At 37.3% G+C, this 19143-nt stretch overlaps 1 protein-coding gene across 1 annotated transcript in view; it reads right to left on the bottom strand.

Annotated features, from left to right (window-relative positions):
* The window catches only part of CTDP1 (CTD phosphatase subunit 1), a 96356-nt gene that overhangs the window by 58589 nt on the left and 18624 nt on the right, over window positions 1–19143 (bottom strand). The window contains exons 5-9 of the mRNA XM_054284824.1: window positions 17911–18061; window positions 12676–12766; window positions 11374–11540; window positions 8747–9832; window positions 1463–1604 (exon numbers count right to left, since the gene is read on the bottom strand). Of these exons, the coding sequence (XP_054140799.1) occupies window positions 1463–1604; window positions 8747–9832; window positions 11374–11540; window positions 12676–12766; window positions 17911–18061 (1637 nt within the window). The remainder of the gene's footprint in view (window positions 1–1462; window positions 1605–8746; window positions 9833–11373; window positions 11541–12675; window positions 12767–17910; window positions 18062–19143) is intronic.

The raw sequence follows: 19143 nt of genomic DNA, 5'->3' as shown, positions 1-19143 counted from the left end.
TGCTATCTCAAGTTCATTTTACATGCAAATGTTTTCTCAGGCTTCTCCCCTAGAGTTTGTATGTGCTTTGGACCTGTAATCACTATTTCAAGCAGCTTCATTAAAGAGAAAATCTTTTCCAAAGCAGTTGCACATATTGGGTTAAAGTAAAGGTATTTGCATTAAGATAGATATTTTACTGACTGAAGCGGGGAAGTATGAATTTAAAAGGTATTGTATTTGAAAACACAGAAGTAGGAAAATTTATCATGTCTCAGTAAAGAGGAAGAGTAATTTAACAGAGGGAAAAAGACTAACATTCATCTAGACATCAAAAAAAAAAATTTTCACAAGCTACTGTCCAGGTTTCTACTGTAAACTTAGCAGTGTCAAATTAAGCATCTCTTGCAAATATTCCAAAGTTTGATTTAAAACCATCAGATAGTACTTTTAAAATACTAAGTATCCTAGTCAAGCCATAAGCAGGCTAAATGTTTTTTCCCCCAACTTATAGGGATCCTGCATCTCAACCTAGTGCTGCATTTGATAAAATGCCCTAACTTTCACACGTTTCTTCTTTTGGTGTCTTCAAAGCCTGACACACCCATGTTCTGCCCTCATCAGGGCATCTTGTAAGGAGAAAGTAAATCCCTAGCATAGTCTATCACACCACTATCAGTTTAATACAGAAATCCCATTATGCTGTGCTCCTTCCAGTCTAAACATGGAAGGGAAGATCCTCTGATATGCTTGCAGGATGTGGGTTTATCCAAACAGAAAAGTCAAGAAGCAGAAGCTGGCTTGACAGTACCTTGTCATGAGTTACTTTAGCCATGCTACTTTCATGCAGGGGACTGTTATTGTCCAAGTTCCTCTTTATTAATAATGTTTTTGGCTACCTCTTCTATTTATTGTCACCCTATAGTGCACTAATTATTTTTTACCTTTTCTTTTTCAGCACTTTCTTATAATCCCAAAATCGCCTCTCACTAGTTCCTTTCTTCCAGTTTTTGCTCCTGTCTTCACACCTTCTAATTTTTCTTAGAATTTTCTATAGTATTTTCCTGTTTCTCTCTTTCCCACCACTACCAAATTTCACCAAAAATACTTTACTAGTTTCTCATGTCATCAAAGTACGTACATTTTTTGGCAGCATAAATGATCCCGTGCTTTGGTGGCACTCCCTCCATAAGCCTCCATGGGCTTATGGATGAACTGAAAAGGGCAACTTCTCCAAATTAAAATAGCTAACAACAATAACTGTTAAAGAAAGTAATGTTACCACAAGTTCCCTCCTGACTGTGCTAGTTACTGAACTGCCTCCTGATCCCTCAGTCTTCAGTTTAAACAAAAGAGAAATGGAGAAAAACAGGGAGCTCTTTCATAAAATCCATAAGCATCTGAACTTGTCAGAAACCAATTTATTAACAAATTAGAAAAACCCGTTTTCATGGCCCCTATTCCCTGAAGGAACAGCACTTACCTGTGTGTTTTGATGTAGTCATCCTTTAAGGGAAAGAGCTGTTCCTCAACTTTGTCCCAGCGCTCCAGGCAGCTCCACAGCCAATCAGGGTTTACAACATGGAGATCCTTGCAGTCCTGAGCTTGCCGTACTTTCTGTGTGCCTATTACAGAGTCAAACACAACATAACAGTGTTCCCAGAAACACAGAAGATAAACCAGTGTAGAGTTAAAACTAAGAACATTTTGTCATCAATTGTACAGAAAAGAAAAAGCACCACTCCTCCCCAGTCCAACAAAACAATCACAGCTAATAAAAGTGAGAATCAGAGTAAGATGCAGTATCTCAGACTCAAGCTGGATGAAGGTAACTTTCTGAAGAACTGGCACCATGGAAGTAGCCCACTAAGATTTATACAGAAAATCTCTGCATGTTAGTCCAACAAACAACACAAGTGCACTTTTGTATAACATCTCCTTCACTTATATTTGTTCACAGTCCAAGAAGAAGCAGCTTTTCAATGCTGTTGAATCCTGACTAACTTATCATACTAACTTTTTTACACATGGCCCTCTGTTCATACAGCACACTACCTTTTGGCTGTCACCCACCCAACCTCCATCTACCAGAGATGGAGGCAAAGCAGATAGAATTCCTTTGTGCTGAAACAGGAGCAAAGAATGTGAAGCTAAACACGGCAGGCTAGCATGCAGTCCAGGTGAGACCATCAACAGTGCAGCTTGCAAGTAAGAGGTGATCTCAAATTCTACTCTCTGGGAATGCCACAACCAGAGAGAAACTAAGTCAAGTTGCTATAAATCTGCCAAAAAGCAGCAAAATCAGCGCTGTGGTTTAATGCCAGCCACTTGCTGACTCCTCCAACCATGTCAGTGGGATGGGGAGGAGAATCAGGGAAAAACCAACACTAGTGAGCTAACAACAGCTAATGAAACAAGGTAAAATATAATAATACTAATAATACGAGCCCGTGTCTGTTTTCACACACACAAGAACAATGAAGCCTCTAGAAAAAAAAATAAAAATCAGGCTTCAGAACAATTCTGACAAGCAAGCAAGAACAGTAAATCAATCTGATGTTTTCATCACAGTTCCCTGGAGTTTCATCTTCATGACTGTCATTTAACAATACGATTTTACTTGTTTCAATTTAGATTAAAATCTTGAAGTATCCATGCTTCTTCACATAATTTGAAGATGAGACAAAGCAGCTAATCTCAAATATTTCATACCCATTGTACAAGTTGAACTACAATCCACTGGGATAGACAGATGAACTGAAATGCACTTGAGGATTGACCTAACTAGTTGGTTAGACAGCTCAGTTTAAGACCTCCAGAAAGGAGGAGGAGATAGGAGAAAGGGCAGGAGATAATTGTCCTTTATGAAACTCCTGAAGGCCTCTGTTTCCCTAACTTTTGTACCCCAAACCCAATGGAATACAGGAGTAGGGCTACGTTTTTCTCTAGATACACATACTTTTTTTTCTTGGATTTAGACTAGCAGAAAACAATGTTGTGTGCACAAATATATTTCTTTTTTTTTCAGGTGTAAATGCAACCACTTGCACAGTTCAGGATGTAAGAGCTGTACATACAAAGCTTTACGCCACACCACTATACAGTGTACATGAAAAAAAAAAGTTAACTTAAGAACCCAAGATGAACACAAACACACAAAAAGTACTTCAAGACACAGTCCTGTCCAAACCTCTAATGATTTGGACATCATATTTTAATTTTTGCCACATAACAAAAATAAAACCACTGTCCAACAAAGATTCAGTGAAAACAATTTTAGAACTGCAACTGTGTTAAATCCAGCACACTTCTGCAGTTCAAGAGGTTCTATCTGGCTAAAACATAAAACCCTAATAAAGGAGGTCTATGTACTCCCTGAAAACATGCCCTGATTTAAGAAATCTGTTTTTCAATTAATTATGAGTTACAAAAGCAGCTGAGGAGGAATTTCATGCAACAGTTGCTGGAAATGAGCCAGTTTACAGTGCCAGAAGTAGCTTTGACTGGAGATATTAATATTTAATTAACCTCAATAGGAATTGTAGAATAACCTGCAGTTAGAAATAGTTATGTATAAGTCTGTGTTTAATTTATACACAGGGTATATTTCAGAAGAAATAAAGCAAAGGTTCTGAGAGAGAATCAGTTTAGGAGAGCTGGGAGAAAAAGGATTGAAGAAGTTTAAGGCTTAGCCTGGACATTGCTTTTTTTTTTGAGAATAAAGGAGAAAAGGAATGAAAACATGAGAAAAATAAATCAGCAAGAAGACAGCTGTTATAAACAGGATGCTAAAATCAGGTTCATAAGCATAAGTTTCGGAGCAACAAAAAGCAACAAGAGCAAGAAGTCTGGTAGAATTTTAGCTATCTGTGCCTGTTATTAAATACTGAATCAGATATCAGACACAGCTGGCAATACTGCCCTGCACGTAACAGCTCTGGAGCTGACTGAATACCACATGCAGTAGCAGTGGTTTCACTAGTAAGACCATAACAGCTAACCAGAGCTGGTGATGCTGTTGGATAATGGGACCATGCTGCTCCTTCTGCACTTGACTGGGGGAAACATGGACAAAACTGTAAAATTGCACCTTCACCTCATATTAAATCTGTGAAGTTACACGAGGAGATGGCTTTCTCCAACTGTTTTTCAAACTCGTGTTTCTGCACTGATGTCAGGTGTTTAATCTTGCTGCTACTTCCTCCCCACCCCCACATTCTGCACTCACACACATCTGATTGTTTCATACTGGATGTATGCTGAGGAGCCATGCAAATTCTTCTAGTCAACAGGATTGTGACAGAAAACTTAAACATGAAACCCAAAATAGCACAATTTTGTATGAAGTTGCTACTGGAACTAGATGGTTTTTAAGGTCCCTAACAACCTAAATGTTCTAGGATTCTGTGAAAGCTGGTGACACAGACTTGTGTGTAACCCAACCCACCTCCTAAGAGTCAAAAGTCTTACCTTTCTCACCTCCACAACAACAAGGCTTTCTGCCTCCTCCCCATTTCTAAAGTGCAGTGGCCTATGGCACACCCCAGCATACTGAAAACTGCATGAGGGAATGCAAATGTGTCCTCCTGGGGAGGGCTTCCTATTTCTAGCTTTAAACAACATTTAGTGAAACATCAAATTTAACTAGGAGGAGAAACAGCACTGTGATAATATGTTTGCTGTCTCCTCTCCCTTTCCCCAGTGTAACTTCTCATTTTTGAACTACACTTATTATGACAAAACAGCAAAAAGATTTAATCCATCCAAGCAACAGTACTTCTGATGCAGCTAAAAACATCTGAATTGCCCCTCTGAGCTGAAAATCACGTAGAGAAAAACTGATCTTCCAAACTACTTTTTTGAATTATTGTCATCTAATTACCTTCCCCTACTTCAAAATCTAAAACTGTTTCAAAAAGTTAAAAAGGCACAGAAGGTTTTCCACATGAAGCAGCTGGGGGCCAAATTAGTATTGGAAAATGTGATTTTCAAAGCTGGGGAAGGCGCTCATCAATTCTACTTCTGAACTTGTTGAAAACATTGCTCAGCCTCTGAGCAATTGTGGCCTCTGATTCAGTCTCACGCAGAACTCAGTGTGAGTGCTCAAGGTTGTATTGGGACTAACCAAAGCACACAATGGGGAGAGATCACCAGCAGCACTTGCAGAACTTTCTCCTGATTCCAACACACCAAAATGAACATGTCCTTATGGCAGTTTGCAACCAGACTGCCAGACACTGCTTGGAAAATCTAGATCGCTAAATGTTTATTTCTCTTCAGATAATTTTTATATATAGATCTTGATTTATAATCAAATCCTCTTCTGCAAGGACACTGACCTAAAACAAGTGACAGATGTGCTGTTCCGAAGCAATGCCTAAAGTTCAGGTTTAACTCCGCACTGTAAAACCAACAGGCTTACCTGGTCAGTGGCCAAATTTAGAGCAGTGCTTAACCCGATTTTTTTAAAAAGACATGGCCCCGAACATATTTCTCAGGAAAAGTTGCTGTTGACACATCACAGGAGTAGGAAATGGAAGGGCTCAAATATATTTTGAAAAAGAAAAGAAAAATTCGGTGCCTAAACTGATGTATTTCCATTCCTACCACACTACAATAATTCTTGAGAGAGCTGAACAGCTCTATCTGCTCCACCAGCAAAAACTCAATACGAGAATCAACTACAGTGTCTTTCACCTGTTCAGGAAGGAACATAACAAGGTTTATGAAATAGTGTGATAACTGCTTAGCCAAGTGTGTACACAGCTATAAGAAACTCATCCTACAGTGCAGTTTACTGATACTTCAAGCAAATAGCAGATGTTTCAAAAACTGAAGCAAGATCTATGCAGCCCATAGATAAGTGGAAAGGACTATAGGATGGCCTTTTGTCAGTCACTCAGATTTATGAAAGCTCATTAGGTGATGCAAAGATCCTGTATTTTACAGAAATTCAGGCAGTAATTTTTGCCTATGTGATGAAAGAAGACCTAGTTTTATTCAGGAACAAGGATTTATTTAATTTCAGAATTCAGAGTACCTAGGTCTACAGGGAAACAACAGGCCTATCTGCAGAGAAAGAGACAAGTATACATAAAGAATAAAAAATTTAGGTTATTTACCCTAATAGGCTGGGAAGACTGCTGTGAAAACATCCTAAAATGTTTTTCAGTAGTTGTTCATTTCAGTGCACCAAGCTCTGGTGCAGGGGAACCCCCATCACTTCAAGACCTTAGGGGCAACTGTTTCACACTGACTTCTTCCCTTTTACGTCCTCTGCCAAATTCTTCCTTTGCCTTTAAAATGAGAAAGCTAATAGTATTTATTCCCAAACACTACTGCAGATTAAGTATGTGCCTTCTTTACATCTCAGCTAGTAAAAAGTAAACATACACATTCAGCTGCTTGTCAGAGTCCCAGGTCTGCCACTGTTAATGGTGTCACCCAGAAGACTGAAGTAAAAGGTATTTTAAAATCACTTTCCACAAACATGTCAAAAGAAAAAAAAAAAAAAAAACAAGATAAAAGTATAGATAACAACATTGCCTGGTCTCACATCACTGACTTCCAAAAAAAACTCAAGAAGGGACATGCTTTTGTTTCCTCTTTTCACCAGCAATTAGACATCAAGCAGTGCTTCAGATGTTTGCTACAGGACACAAAGATGCAATATTTGTATGGCTTACTGTCAGCAAAAGGCTTGTAATAATTTGCTCTCTAACCATAAAAGAACCGCTATGAAAATCACCTGAACAGATGTATTATCACAAATCCAGCTGTGACAGGACAAAATTTATACCCTTAAAATCTCTGATTAAGGAGCTCCCTTCATGAAATTAGAATGATGCAGCCTAACTACTCCCACCTTCCAGAGGAGAGAATAATAGTCTCCAGTTAAAAAAAACCAAAACTCCATCATAAAACCAGAACCACTTAATCCACAAGGACCTTAAAAAGGGTTATTGGATCATACTGTTTTATTTACTATAAATACCTCTACTTCATGGCCATTGTTACAGAAATAATTAAGTGATGATGAAAGATGACAACAGTATTGCCCACTAGGCAGAAATAATGGCTGCCAATTTACCTCAACTACAATTAGTGCAATATGCAATTTAATCAAAAACAAAGTTAAAGTAGCTTTTCATATTCAAATGTACTTTAGTATGATTCACTAAGAATGTGCAGGTGGCAAATAATTTATTTATAAAAATAGAACACAAGGATGCATAGATTCATCTACATAAATACACAACCTTCAAACGGTACATAAAAAAAAAAGAAGTCAACTGCTTCTCATTATCACATGATGTGTACCTTAATGGATTTTTCAACACTTTTCAGTCTAGAGAAATGTGTATGTTTGGGAGAGACTCATTTACATTTATCCTATCAATTTTACCCCATCACACAACAGATGCATCTGATGTACAACTACATTAGAAGTCATCTAGTTTAAGATAAACAAAGCGATTTTTGAAATGAAACATTTTAAGATTTGAAATTCGAAAATCATCTCTTATACTGATGGCTATTATGTCTTCAATTAAGTATGACCAACTTGCATAATTCCTTGCTGAAATAATTGCTCCTATTTATGAAGTTTTAAAACAGCTGTTCAGCAACAGTAGCAAAACAATGGAGTCCCAAACTGATGCATCCATTGATTTCAAACCTTCACATTCAGTGTTGCAACTATCACATCTTCACAACCCAGAAAGAATCCCAGCTAATCTCAATGCATCTAATTCCATCTCCTGAGTTTTAGGTTGTTTTTACTACTAAAGCCTCTATCTCCATCTACCATATGTGTTTACTACTTAAATGCCTCTTGACATACAGATTTTGAAAATACAAGCCAATGAAACCAAGCTGCTTCTAGTGTACTAAAACCCCACATGAATAGCAGTAAAAAAAAAATCCAATAGGTGGCAGATAATGTATTTCTTTGCTTATGATGTCTAGATGTGTCCAAAAGTACCTGTAAATTTTAGATGATTTAAAACATGCAGTTTTACTTTTGGATTTTATGAATTTGACTATCAGATATTTAGATTCCATGTAATTTCAAAAGGCCAGCAATGAGGGAACCAAGACTCAGGCTGCACCCTGCTCAGGCTGCACCCTCAGTCTGCTAGAGCACAAAAAAAACCCCAAAAAACAAACCAGCAGCTAGAGCTGCTGACTGGTAGCTCCTCTATGGCAGCTACCAACGGTACATTGCTATCCATTACAGCTATAAAAAACCAGGCAGCTTTGTCAAAGACGACCTAAAAGCTATGCTAAACTCTTACATTTCCTTTGACAAAATAATAAGCACAGTGCAGTGACAGGGTATTAGCAGTCTCTTAAAATAATTTATTTGAATTCCATACCAAGTGAAATTGAACCATGAGAGGTGAATTTGAGAAACTGAGAAAGAGAGCACCTTTGTAGCAAGATGATCATAAACATTTCTTTGACACAAATATTAAGGGTTTCCAGTCAACAACTCTGAGTCTTGGACTATTAGTATCACCAATTCTTAACAAAAAACTGAGACATGACACATTGCATCAGAGGGTATTTAGTGGCTCATACTTGTAACAATTAAGTCACATTTGAGCAAAAAAAAAAGAGAAAGAGCCTTTTAAAAAGGCTGCTAAATTGTTTTAGGAAGAATCTTTCATTTTGATTCTAATCTCAGTTACAATAAAGTCTGTAGATTATTCAAAAGAGCTCAAGACATGAACTCTAACAGACTAAAAGCTGCTCAATAACCTACCTGTCCTTGCTGCAATGAGATGTGTTGCTTTATCAGGATCATCAGCACTAAGTACGAGATTCTTCACAATTTTAGCTCCAAGTGCTGTGGCATGATAGTGTTCCCGTGTCTTTTCAATAGGGAAGTTTGTCGGGTAAAGTCCACTAAATATGATGGTTACGTCTGCCAAGACTTTACTTTTCAGTTCTGGTACTATTTTTCTGATGTCTGGAATTTCCTCAATCTCTTTTTTCAGATATTTATCATACTTTGTGTAATAATCAGTGTGAACTCGCACAAGGATCTCCTCAAGGTATATCAAATGGTCATCATCATCTGTATCATCTTCCTCCTCTTCTTCCTCCATGCTCTGGTCTAAGGACTCACCCATTGTAATTCCAGACTGTTCACTAATCTGAGATTCTGTTTCAGCTTCTTTCTTGTCTCCAGACCCATTTCCTAAATCACAAAGGCTTTCCTGTTCACTCTCCTCTTGCGTTTCATGATCAATTTTGTCCTGGATAATTTCACTAGGTAAAGACTGTGTTTCCCCAGAATGGTTCACCAGACCATCCTTTTTCTCATTCACATCAGTGCAACCCTCTTGCCGCAAATTTTCATCCTGCAGAGGTTGTTTGGACTTCTTCCAACTTCTCTTTTCCTCATTCTCACTATCTGATACAGAAGTGGATGACTTTTTGGTATCCAATCCGTCGTCACTTTCACTGTCACTAGAGAGTTCAAAGTCCAAGTCATTTGTTATCTTCTCTTGGGTTTGCTGCTTCTCTATAAGTGTTGTATCAACTTGTTCTGAAAAAATCTGAGATTCTTTTGTATTTGCCAAATCATCAGTGACCTCACTGTCCATTTTGTGACCAGTGCTATAATTTAAGGAGTCCTGGGCATTAACTTTATTATGAGAGTTCACATCCCCATCAGGTGTTTCACTGCTTACAGAAGTACTCCCATTTGCAGCGCAAGTGTCCTTTGCAGTTTTCTTGAGACCATTACTGTGCTCTTCTACACATATAACATTCTTTATTTCTTCAACATCTTTTGCTGAAATTGCTGCAGAATCCAATGCCTCAGGTTTTGCAGAGTGGTTTGCTAAGACATAGGCAAGAAAGAAAACATATTTTCCCTTTTTTTCTTATTTTCAGATTAAAGAAAATTTAAGTTTCATTGACCTTAAACACAGAGTTTACATATGGACTTAGATTTAATTATGCTTGGAAGTGATCACTAGACTTTTCTAAGTTGTTAAAATTCTCTAGGTGTTAATGACTACTAGAGAGGACTCTCAAACATAAACATTACCTTTGTAAAGAAGTTAGATAAGCAGATTTTTTCCTTTAAATCACAGGTCATAAGTAATTATTTGTTAACTCTGCAAGCATTAAAGGATTTATCTTGTAAATTCTACAATAACAACTTTGAGCAATGAAAATAACCAGATTGGGGGCAGATGGGCAGAATTTATTTCAAAGTCCTAATCCAGTACTACATTATAAGAACTTTATAAATAAACAGCCATGTGTTTCATATTACCTAATTTTCATAACAAAATAACTGAACTTTAGCCCTTGAAAAGACATATGTATTTTAGCAACACAAAGATGCCATTCAAGCTTAATGTAAGACTGATGGAATGCAAGTAAAAGGGTAATAGAGTCAAAAGCAGAAGAATATTTTTAGGATGTGTCCACAGATGTCTGCAGAAGCAGAGAAAGAATTAAAGAAACTGCAGACTTCCAAATTGTTGCACACAAATGTTCACTGGGAACACTGTGTGAAATCAGGCGATTTTGTCTCCCTTTTGTGTGCATGTTCCTGCCCTGCAAGTAAGGACAGGAGTCAAGTGTAGAGGACTCACATCACAGCAACCCGGTTCAGGTTGATCATACTATTTCTACTGTTGTCTTGGACACTCTATCAACAAGGGAAAGAGAGCAATGTCCCAAGTATTAAATTAAAAAAAACCAAACCCTTGGCTAAACTGGAAAAAGTCTGACAATTCTTTCTTATGACATTTTGTTTCAAATACATTTTGCCCTTAAATAATGACCAATTAATGTGTAATGTGTACTTTCTAAATCCATTATGTGTATTACACTGCTGAGCCTGTTGAACACAGGATTCTTGTGTCAAATGCCAGAACACTATGTTCACTAGGTGCTAAAAATTCACACTAATTTTATTAGCACGATTTAGATTGGGAGGCAAGCAGATTTCAACATTCATTTTCAGCAGTGTGTTGAGGCCAGAGTTTATTGCCTATTCCTCCAAGTCCCAAGGGCAAGGAAGGGGACTGAAGAGGTGAAACCTATAGAGAAGAAAAAGTCAGCACGTTTTACATGGGGGTGCGAGGGAGAAAGCGTGTCCCCCTACACATTCTTGAAGAGTTTGGTGTATTGACAAATCAGCTCTCAGCCACAACACTTCTGCTTCACTTCTGCTCTGGTGGACGCCAGAAGAAATGCTCTCAGTAAGAATAGTCCAGTTTTACCAAGCTACTCACATCTGTACTGTCAACTTCAGCAGTCTGGGATTGCCCATCTGAGCACAACTGCAGTATTACTAAGACCATCTCAGTGACTTACATCTATCATGCTTGAAATGTGGACATAGTTTAAAAACAACCTAATTACCTTTCTTCTTCATTTGCATTTCTCTTGATCCAGGAGGTGCATTAATATCTCCTATCCCCTGAAAGTATACATATTTCTTCACAGTTATCAAATTGGGTGCAAACTTCCAAACATCCTCTCTATCATCAATGATGCAAACCATGGAATCTCCACAAGGAAAGAGATCTCTAAGAGACAAAATAATTGATAAATTATGCCAGTTTTAGAAATTTACATAGCAACGAAATAAATTTCTATGGATGTCCTGGTTTATTATGAGCATGTCTGCAGAACATGGAACTTACAAAAGAAACTTACAAAAAGCCAGCAATATTAAAATTATGGAATTCAAAACACAAGCTTTGAACAAATTAAAGTTAGTGGATAAAAGGGAAACAGCTCTTTTAAAATCTGTGCTCCAAAGGCTAAAAGCAGAAAACAAGAAACATCTGTAAGAACAAACCATCGCAACATTTCAGTCTGGATTTCTTTGGTTTTTGTCAACCAATAGCCCAAAGTCAACTTTCACAAGGTCAATACACTACCTATACAGATAGGTAAAAAGACACAAGAAGAGTTTTCAAAGACTAGATTCATTCAAGCCAAGATAAAGGAAACAGAATTACTAATATCACCCATCACCTAGGAGGAAGAAAAGGTAGAGTACTTAAGATGCATACAAAAAGCATCAAGAAAAGAAAAAAAGCTTCTCATTTGCTACAGTCAGGTGTGGAGAGGCAATAACTTTTAGTATTTCATAAAATTGCATTAAACAAATCTGTCTTAGAAAAAAATCTTGGCTTTATACTCTGAAAAAAGAAAGAACACACTGAAAAAGATCAGAATGTGAATTTAGACTAGAATATGAATTCAAGGCTCTAGATGACCTAATTTCAAGAAACACTAGGAACAGAAGGTGCTTTTAGCACATTTGAAAACCAGAATACTAGATACTGAATTATGAATTAAACTCCAACTGAGAATTTTGGTTTAATTAAAAAACCCACAACATAAGTCATTATAATAAGATCACAAGACAAAGTGGAAATATGGTTGTTATTGCAAGAATAAGAAGTGTAAGTGAAAACATGATGCCATGGCATCACAATTACTGTTCTGCTACCACAGAACCCATTAATTAGAGGAAATGCTGCAATGCCCAACACCTCAGTTTTACTGAGATGGTGTTGATATTTAAGAGGCAGACAAAGAAGGATATGAACATATTAAATGCAGAGGGAGTAATTTTTATTTTATTTTATTTAGCATACCTTCTCTGTTCATTGCAAAGTTTTGTATAACGCCTAAGATCCACATACATACCTAAGGTTCCCAGTTTTAGAAAACGGATCAATACATTCATCCCTTGACAATATCCGATGGGAAAAAAGCTTCTTTTCAGGGTCCAAAAATCCTTTTGGAAAAAGAAATTAAAAAGTTAATGTTCAAGATGTTTGTTCCTTGCTTATATTTTATATACTTCTGCTATTTTAATTTAAGCAACAACAGTTTAACAGACAATTTTGAGACATGAGATCAGATGGGAGAAAGTACAGTGGATCAAGTATTTGTAGCTAATTCAGTGAGAATTTTAAAAATTCCACCTAATTTTCTTTCAACATGGCAACAAAACTGAATTACTGAATTTGTGACAGCCAAATAAATATGGCTGAAAGAGATAGAGCAGGTGATAGACACACAATTTTTGCAACTTACATTTATCTCTCTATAGCTGGTTCTTTAAAGCTAAATGCTTTCCTTAGCTCATTATGCCTAGGGACTGCAGACAAGTCTCACAAGAGTCGGCAATGTGCGGCAATATTTAAGCACAGTAGGAAGTTAAGAGACAGTTCCAGCCAGAGCTCTTGCATTTGTAGGTTTTAAGTTGTACCTCTAACAACTACTTCAATACATTTTCACATAATTAGTATATCCTGGAATTTCTAGAAATATTTAGGCCCAGTTTTAGTAACTTTTCTGACTGCACTCTTTAAAACAAACAAATGAACAAATTAAAAAAAAACCCAAAACCAAAACAGAAGCTGTGCTAACTGATCTTCAAGCAAGATAAAGTGCTATTATTTAGGAAAATGATGACTTGGGTGTACAAACACACATGCACATGCTTCTGAATCTAGTCTGCAGTAATGAAGTTCACCTTCATGAGCAGATCACAGCCACATAATTGCTTAGAAAGAAACTGGCATATTACATGCTAACCTGTATTTTTTGTTTTACTGAATTCGTACTGAAACTAGTACCAACTTCTCATTTTTATGAATAATACAAAGCAGTCAATACTTACTTGGGAACCATCTTTTCAAGTTTTACTGTCTTTTACTTTAAATGATGGCCATAGTATAACCAGAAACAGAATTCAAAATGACTACATAGTTGCTCTATGGACCAACTTTAATTTTCTTTCAAGGAGCTCAGATTTGCACAGAACACATCTTCAACTCCTTTTGACAGTCTAGCTCCCAAGAGTACCTTAAGTTGGGACTTCAAAAACAAAGTCTAAAAAACCCCTAAAAATCAGTCATCACTTCTAAAAGTTGATCCTGCATGTAATTAATATTGATGTGTAATTGGAATAACTTAAAACCCATAAAAGCAAGAAAATTCTGAGTTAAGGACAGAGGTTCAACCTTAACTCACCCGACTATGCTTAAGAATTGCTGCAAACTCGTAGAATCATCCCCTGTAGTGAGACCCTTGCAGTACCTAGGCATAATGAATTGAGAGAATTAGCTACAAAGATTTATTGCTGTACACACATATACTTTCACAAACTACAAAAGCTGTCACACAAGTTGCTGTTCTCCCCAACAAAACTCTCTTCTAATTGTCTGAATACACAGGAACTTTCTACACTGAATTAGACAGAAGTGCACTGATTACATGGCAAGACTTCAGTGAGGCCCTCAGCCGCAATGCTGCCGAGTTAAAACTGTAAGAAAAATGAAGTTGAACTAAAAAAATCCAAATGCAGAAAGCCTGGCTGCCAGAGATTAGAGATAAGGTAGCATTCCTTAAGCTTCACAGTGATACTTTACCACTAAACTAAAAATACACTGAGGATAGAGCTCATCAAAGATCCATCTGCAAAGATACAAGCCCACCTTAGGAGAGTCCAAGATTAAGCTACCTGAGTAACAACACAGAAAACAGCACTGGTCTCTTTCTAAAAAGTTCTTTCCAGGCCAAACTGGTTTCTTTTAGATGTTACCTAGTCAAATACATCAACATAAACAATTTGATGTTTTCACATCTCAGAGAAAGGGCAGGTAACTTTTCACTAATTTCATCATTTGTTTTCTTCAACACACCTGCACCCACCAAAGCCACTCTCTCACTCTCCTCTGCAGCTGGACAGGGGAGAGAAAATATAATGAAGGGTTCATGGGTTGAGACAGGGACCAAGAGAGACTGGGACAAACTGAGCTTCCATTTAGTCTCATAAATTAGACACAGTGCTAGGTATGCCCCCAAGTTTCTTGAACAAACTGAAGACACTATAATTACCCTTCACCACATTAGGAAGGACTATCCAGTAGACTCACCTAGCAGAGACTATTGCCCCAGCTGTTTGTTTCCCATCTCAGACTGGCTCTTTGCACACAGACTTACCAAATCGTATTGCCTGCTCTTATACAGACTCTCTTAAAAAATAAAATTCGTAAATAAGTAAAACTAAGTTAAAACCATCAGAAGATACAATGTTGAAAACTAACTCATATTGGGGATGTCTCAAATCTTAGACTGAGTTAAATAGCAGTTCCCAGGAGAAGTTATGTAACAGTTGGTACCAACATGAATTTGAATAAGTCCTTTTATTTATAAAACTAAAAGTGAATTTCTGAAGAATTAGGTTACCTTTAGTTCAAGCTGAGATTCTACTTTACAACCTGGAAAGAACTGTTGACCCAATCTTTCAAAAGCTGGGACAATTTCAGACACTGGTGGTTATACATACACACTGTATACATCCTGTAATATACTTGCTGTAACAAACCATACATATGAATGCCCTCAACTTGGTCCTACTTCCTAAATTTCCTTGTAAATCTGGAGTGATTTCACATTGCTTTATTGTTACTTAATGGCTTCTGAACTTAAAACTCTGTGACATTTTATAACTAGCTTTTAAGCTGACATCTGTTTTAAATATACCAAACTTCTCTTATAGAGAGAAGAAATTAAGTAACAATTACTCAAAATAATTATTTAGTAGAGAAATACTCTAGGGAGCTCTAGATAATAAAATCCAAAGCTCATCTTCATAAACATACTACCAGATATCACTTTGTAAACATGTCAAACTAAAAAAGGGTTTAATATAAATTATTTCAGGAGATATAAATGGTGTTTACAAATATCAGCTAATCCCACTTAACAGCTAGCATGAATCAGCTGAGATGAGAGAAAAGGACTGACAAGATGTCATCTCTTTTCAAAAGCCTTCTAGGACATGAAAGGAGCAGCTCAGAGTTCAGGATTCACAAAGATATATAAGATGTCTACAGAGGACTTAAGCAAACCACCTTTTTCTTATGAAAAAGATCCCCAGGATTTTATTACAAGTACTTTCTTTATGTAACACAGGGATAACAAAGTATCAAAATGACAGCTCTGTGAGAAACCATTTTACCAATACTGCCATCAAGTGTTCTCTATATGTATCAGCCATGTATTCCTCCAGAACTGCATCTTGGCTGCACGGGGGACCAAGGCCTGTACCCAGTGCTTGTCCACAGACTTCAGCTGAAATGATCACCACCACTGCACAAACAACCCACTTGCAGTTTGAATGCTTCTGATGAGGTTCAACAGCTTCAGGCAGAAACCCACAAGTCTGTCGGTGACAGGAGGCAGCAGTACCCTACTTTGGTGGCTACTCCCTCTATGGAATAAACGGGGTAGCCTGAGCATGATGACAGCAGTAAGTGTCAGCCTATGGCAGCACAGGCAATCCACACTGGGGCTCAGAGACTAAAACGGGCAGTGGACCAAATCACACATTGAGAGAAAGACAGGGAAAGCGCTCAGACATCCTGATTTAACTACCTCTGCAACTCCTCCCTGACTCTGCAGGCCACTTGCTATACAGCTTCTGACCTTAGGCTAGATCGTGGCACACAGATCCAAGTGAGGAAGACTGTCCCTTCACTTGTATTTAAACTTAGTGAGAAGAAAACTATTCTCTTTTGCCACAGAAAATAAAAATGCATTCTAAGGACAGAAAGGCACAGAATTGTTCATGCATCAACACTTAATCCAACAGCAAGACTGACAAAGCTTTAGGAAGATTTTTCAAACTATGGTCAAAGACTGAGCAACATAGAAACATTCACTTGTATTGGCAAGACAGGACATACCTCAAACCTTTCAATGAGTATTAGCTGGTGACCACAAATAAAGAACACATTTTGACCACAGAAATATTGTATGTTGCCATTCAGAAGTCTCTTATAATTGTCATTAAAAGCCTCTTCTATGGCATTTAACATGCATAAAGAATTGTCTGATTATGTATTTTTTTTCTGAAGTGTTTTAGAGCTAACTAGCTCTCTATTTTGGAATCATCCTTTCTTGCCAAGAAGTGAGATTACTGAGACATTGTTGCTCAAAACACTCCTGGCAATATGACACAAAAAAAAAGCAAATGTGAAAGACAACTTAAAAAAAAGCTAGGAGACATGGAACAGCAGTATGGATAGTTTGACACAGTTATAACCTAAAATATTGTTAATTATATTATCTTAGACCAGCAGACTTGATAAAGGGAAGTTTGAGGAGAAAATGCTGACAGAGAAGACTAAAAGTGGCTTTTACCCCATCTTGATAGTTTAAACTCATGGTGTCCCTCTAAACATGATTGAGACCCACACACTTGCATAACTAGGGCAAGTTTCTTTTATGCTTCTCAGAAACAAGAAAAAATTTCAGCCAGAACCAGTGACCCACACAATAGAGTACCACTGTTATACTTCAAATATAAGTTTTCACTTGGAGATTTTAAGTTCTTGAGAAAAAGATGCGAAAATATTGCTAGATTTCTGTTTTTCATTAAGTGTATCTCAGCTCCAGGACATAAAGAGAACTGCTGTAAACAGATTTATAGCAGCAGAACTTCCTTTGGTGAAAGGAAACCATACAGGGGTGGCATTCCTCACAGGATGAGATGATGTCACAATGCTGATTTTTACAGAACAGTTATATTAGATTTGTAAGACAAGTGAAGTTGCAGATCATTGTTAGGGTCCATCAACATAATTTCTTACTTAATAAGAAGGCACTAGTTAACAATCTGATTCTCTAACCATCAGTGAAACAAAGCAGATCTGATGGGGGAAAAAAAAGGATTCTTTCTAAAATTACAGGCCATACAGGCACTGCCTTGCAAAGTAGCTAAGAATTCTAGCCACAGGACTATTTAGGAGGTGGCTTTGCACAAAACGAAGAACAAATACTTGAAAACAACTGCATAAAGAAAAGTAGTTATATGAGTATGAAGTCAGGGTAGGTAAATATTATGAAATGAAATATACTACTCACCAGCAATTGTATGTGCATACAGTCTGCTGCCAAAAGTAAAAACATGTAATTCATAGAGCTTGGCAATTTTTTCCAGGAATTCCTTACAATGAGGACGCAAACGTGTGTGCAACATAGGCTCACCTCGCCCTAACTGGAAATGAAATATTCCCTAGAAGAAAAACCATGTTGAATATTATCAAAATAGCAAACAAAAATGTCAGCATTCCAGAGCTACCCTCTTCCCTCACTTCAACTTTATTTGGTCTTACTAGATCAAAGGGGGTTTTGGTCAGAAGATTATGTAGATAAATAAAACCCAAAGCATGTTTTTGCTCTGTGCAAGGCAGTCCAACAATAATGCTTTCAAATGCAAGAAACTGTATTGTTGAAAAATTTATGATGCAGGTCTTTCATTCAAATCTTCACTTATGGCAAACCAATCTGAGAAACTTCTCAATGTGCTCATTTCACAGAAGTTCAGGATCTCACTACAATCAATACCTCACAGTGAACTTCTGACAGACTCATTTCAATCTGCATTGAGCTCAGAGAAAGTATTTTCTTCATCCAGCAAAGTCTGCCTATGGAAACATAGCAACAGAGAGCAAACCAGGAAGGAAGTTTACAGATTGATGCCAGTTAAAAACCTCACAATATTAAAAAAAAATTTTTCTCCAAACCATGAATTTATACTGATAGAGGCGTAGCCTTTCAGACACACAAGATTTTTTAATCCTTAAGTTGAATACTCATGGTTTCCTTTCCTCTTAATTGCAATGCACATTTCTAGCTTGCTTTTTCCTAGCAATTGTGAACATATGCTTAGCCTACTGGACAGAATGGCTACATGCAAGAATGGCAAGAGGAAAGAAAAGAACTAAGCAATCACAGTTCTTTATGCTATTGATATTTGAATTTGTATCCTCTTTTTCCAGACACTGTACACATTTCAACGTGTTTCTTGTTTTAGAGCTTCCAAATTAGAAATGTTACAAGCCAATATCCCTTGTCAGTTCAATAACAAGTGTTTCGTGAAGAAATTAAACACAACCTCTCCCCTCCTCCTTACTCCCCCAAAAAAGATTTAAAAAAAATCCCCACACATACGCATGGAATGACAGACAAAGGAACACACAGGATTGCTCAAAAAGGGACTTTGAACAGTAATTCACTGTATCTGCCTCAGACTTGGTAGCCACATTACTGAGTACTCAGCTTGTGAATTGCAGAGGAAGGAAAGCAGAGATTAAA

The sequence above is a fragment of the Melozone crissalis genome, unplaced genomic scaffold (assembly GCF_028551555.1).
Source record: "Melozone crissalis strain CALT ecotype California unplaced genomic scaffold, PUWL_Pcris_2 ptg000042l_1, whole genome shotgun sequence".
Taxonomy (NCBI): Eukaryota; Metazoa; Chordata; class Aves; order Passeriformes; family Passerellidae; genus Melozone; species Melozone crissalis.
The sequence above is the reverse complement of the archived record's forward strand: the minus strand, read 5'-3'. Positions and strand labels throughout refer to the sequence as shown.